The sequence below is a fragment of the Oncorhynchus clarkii genome, chromosome 20, assembly GCF_045791955.1.
Source record: "Oncorhynchus clarkii lewisi isolate Uvic-CL-2024 chromosome 20, UVic_Ocla_1.0, whole genome shotgun sequence".
NCBI classification, from domain to species: domain Eukaryota; kingdom Metazoa; phylum Chordata; class Actinopteri; order Salmoniformes; family Salmonidae; genus Oncorhynchus; species Oncorhynchus clarkii.
In genome coordinates this window covers 13,453,425-13,454,457 of record NC_092166.1, presented here as the reverse complement: position 1 = coordinate 13,454,457, position 1,033 = coordinate 13,453,425, and the positions used below count along the sequence as shown (strand labels likewise).

The 1,033-nt window shown below is 46.6% G+C and overlaps 1 protein-coding gene across 1 annotated transcript; it reads left to right on the top strand.

Moving 5' to 3' along the window:
* Positions 1–461: 461 nt before the first annotated feature.
* Positions 462–752, top strand: LOC139377284 (cortexin-1-like). The gene has a single exon (XM_071120290.1). The coding sequence runs from the start codon at positions 462–464 to the stop codon at positions 750–752; it is 291 nt and encodes a 96-aa protein (XP_070976391.1).
* The last annotated feature ends 281 nt before the right edge of the window (positions 753–1,033 follow it).

The following is a 1,033-nucleotide window of genomic DNA, read 5'->3' as shown; positions in this document are numbered from 1 at the left end:
TAAAGAAGTAGATTTGACAGGTTAGAGAATCTACAATTGCCAGTGCAAGTGGTATGCGGGGAGGACTTTGGTACAACTGTCACATTCAGCTTGTATGTACTGTACAGGTCTGTGTCCCTTGGCTGTTACAATCCAACATGGACACCAGAACACGACAAGTCCTTGAATATGAATTAAGCCCCTTAAGTGTTCATGAATCCATAGGACTGCTTATCATCATGTCATCCCTGTTTGGCTTCTATCACTGTTGCTGCCTATGCGGCCAAAGGGTGAACTGAATTGACCCCCAAATACCCCCTTCCAATCCACACAAAGGCACCTTTTAGATGATGACCGATACCCAAACTGTTTTTCATGCCCAAACTCTGTTTTCTACCTTAATTCGAAAACAAAACAAAATAATCTTAACAGCAAATGACATTTTTCAGTGTAGGTCACATTTCTGACACTCCAACTCCAAGATGAGTGATGTGCCCTCCTGGCTGGACTATGAACACTATGAACTGTTGTCCCCGACCCCAGCAAGTTTCCCCAGGGGCCCCTCAGGCACGGGGCTGCTGCCCGTAGCAGGCCACGTGGAACAGGGTACGGCCCTGTGCTTCGTGGGCCTCCTGCTGCTCCTCCTGCTCTTCCTGATAGTGCGCTGCATCCGCATCCTGCTGGACCCCTACAACAGTATGACTGCCACCTCCTGGACCAACGACCCCAGGGACCCGTTGGAGAGGGGTCATTTTGACTATGCCCTGGTGTAGGAGGGTTTGGGAGAAGAAGAGGGATGTGGAGAGTTTTGGGACCCTGAAACAGGTTCAAGGGGGATGTTGTCCTAACCTTCGGACAGACCTTGATGAGCAAAAAAAGTAGCTACATATGTAGGATCTTAATTTGATCACCCTGTTGCATGAGAACTTGTAGTGTATTTGAGGTTTAAAAATGCTTCTGAAGTTTGACATTTCCCTTACGAAAAATGTATCAACCCCTACAAAAATATGAATTATAATCCACATAATAATTCACATTTTCTGTTGCTGCAGGA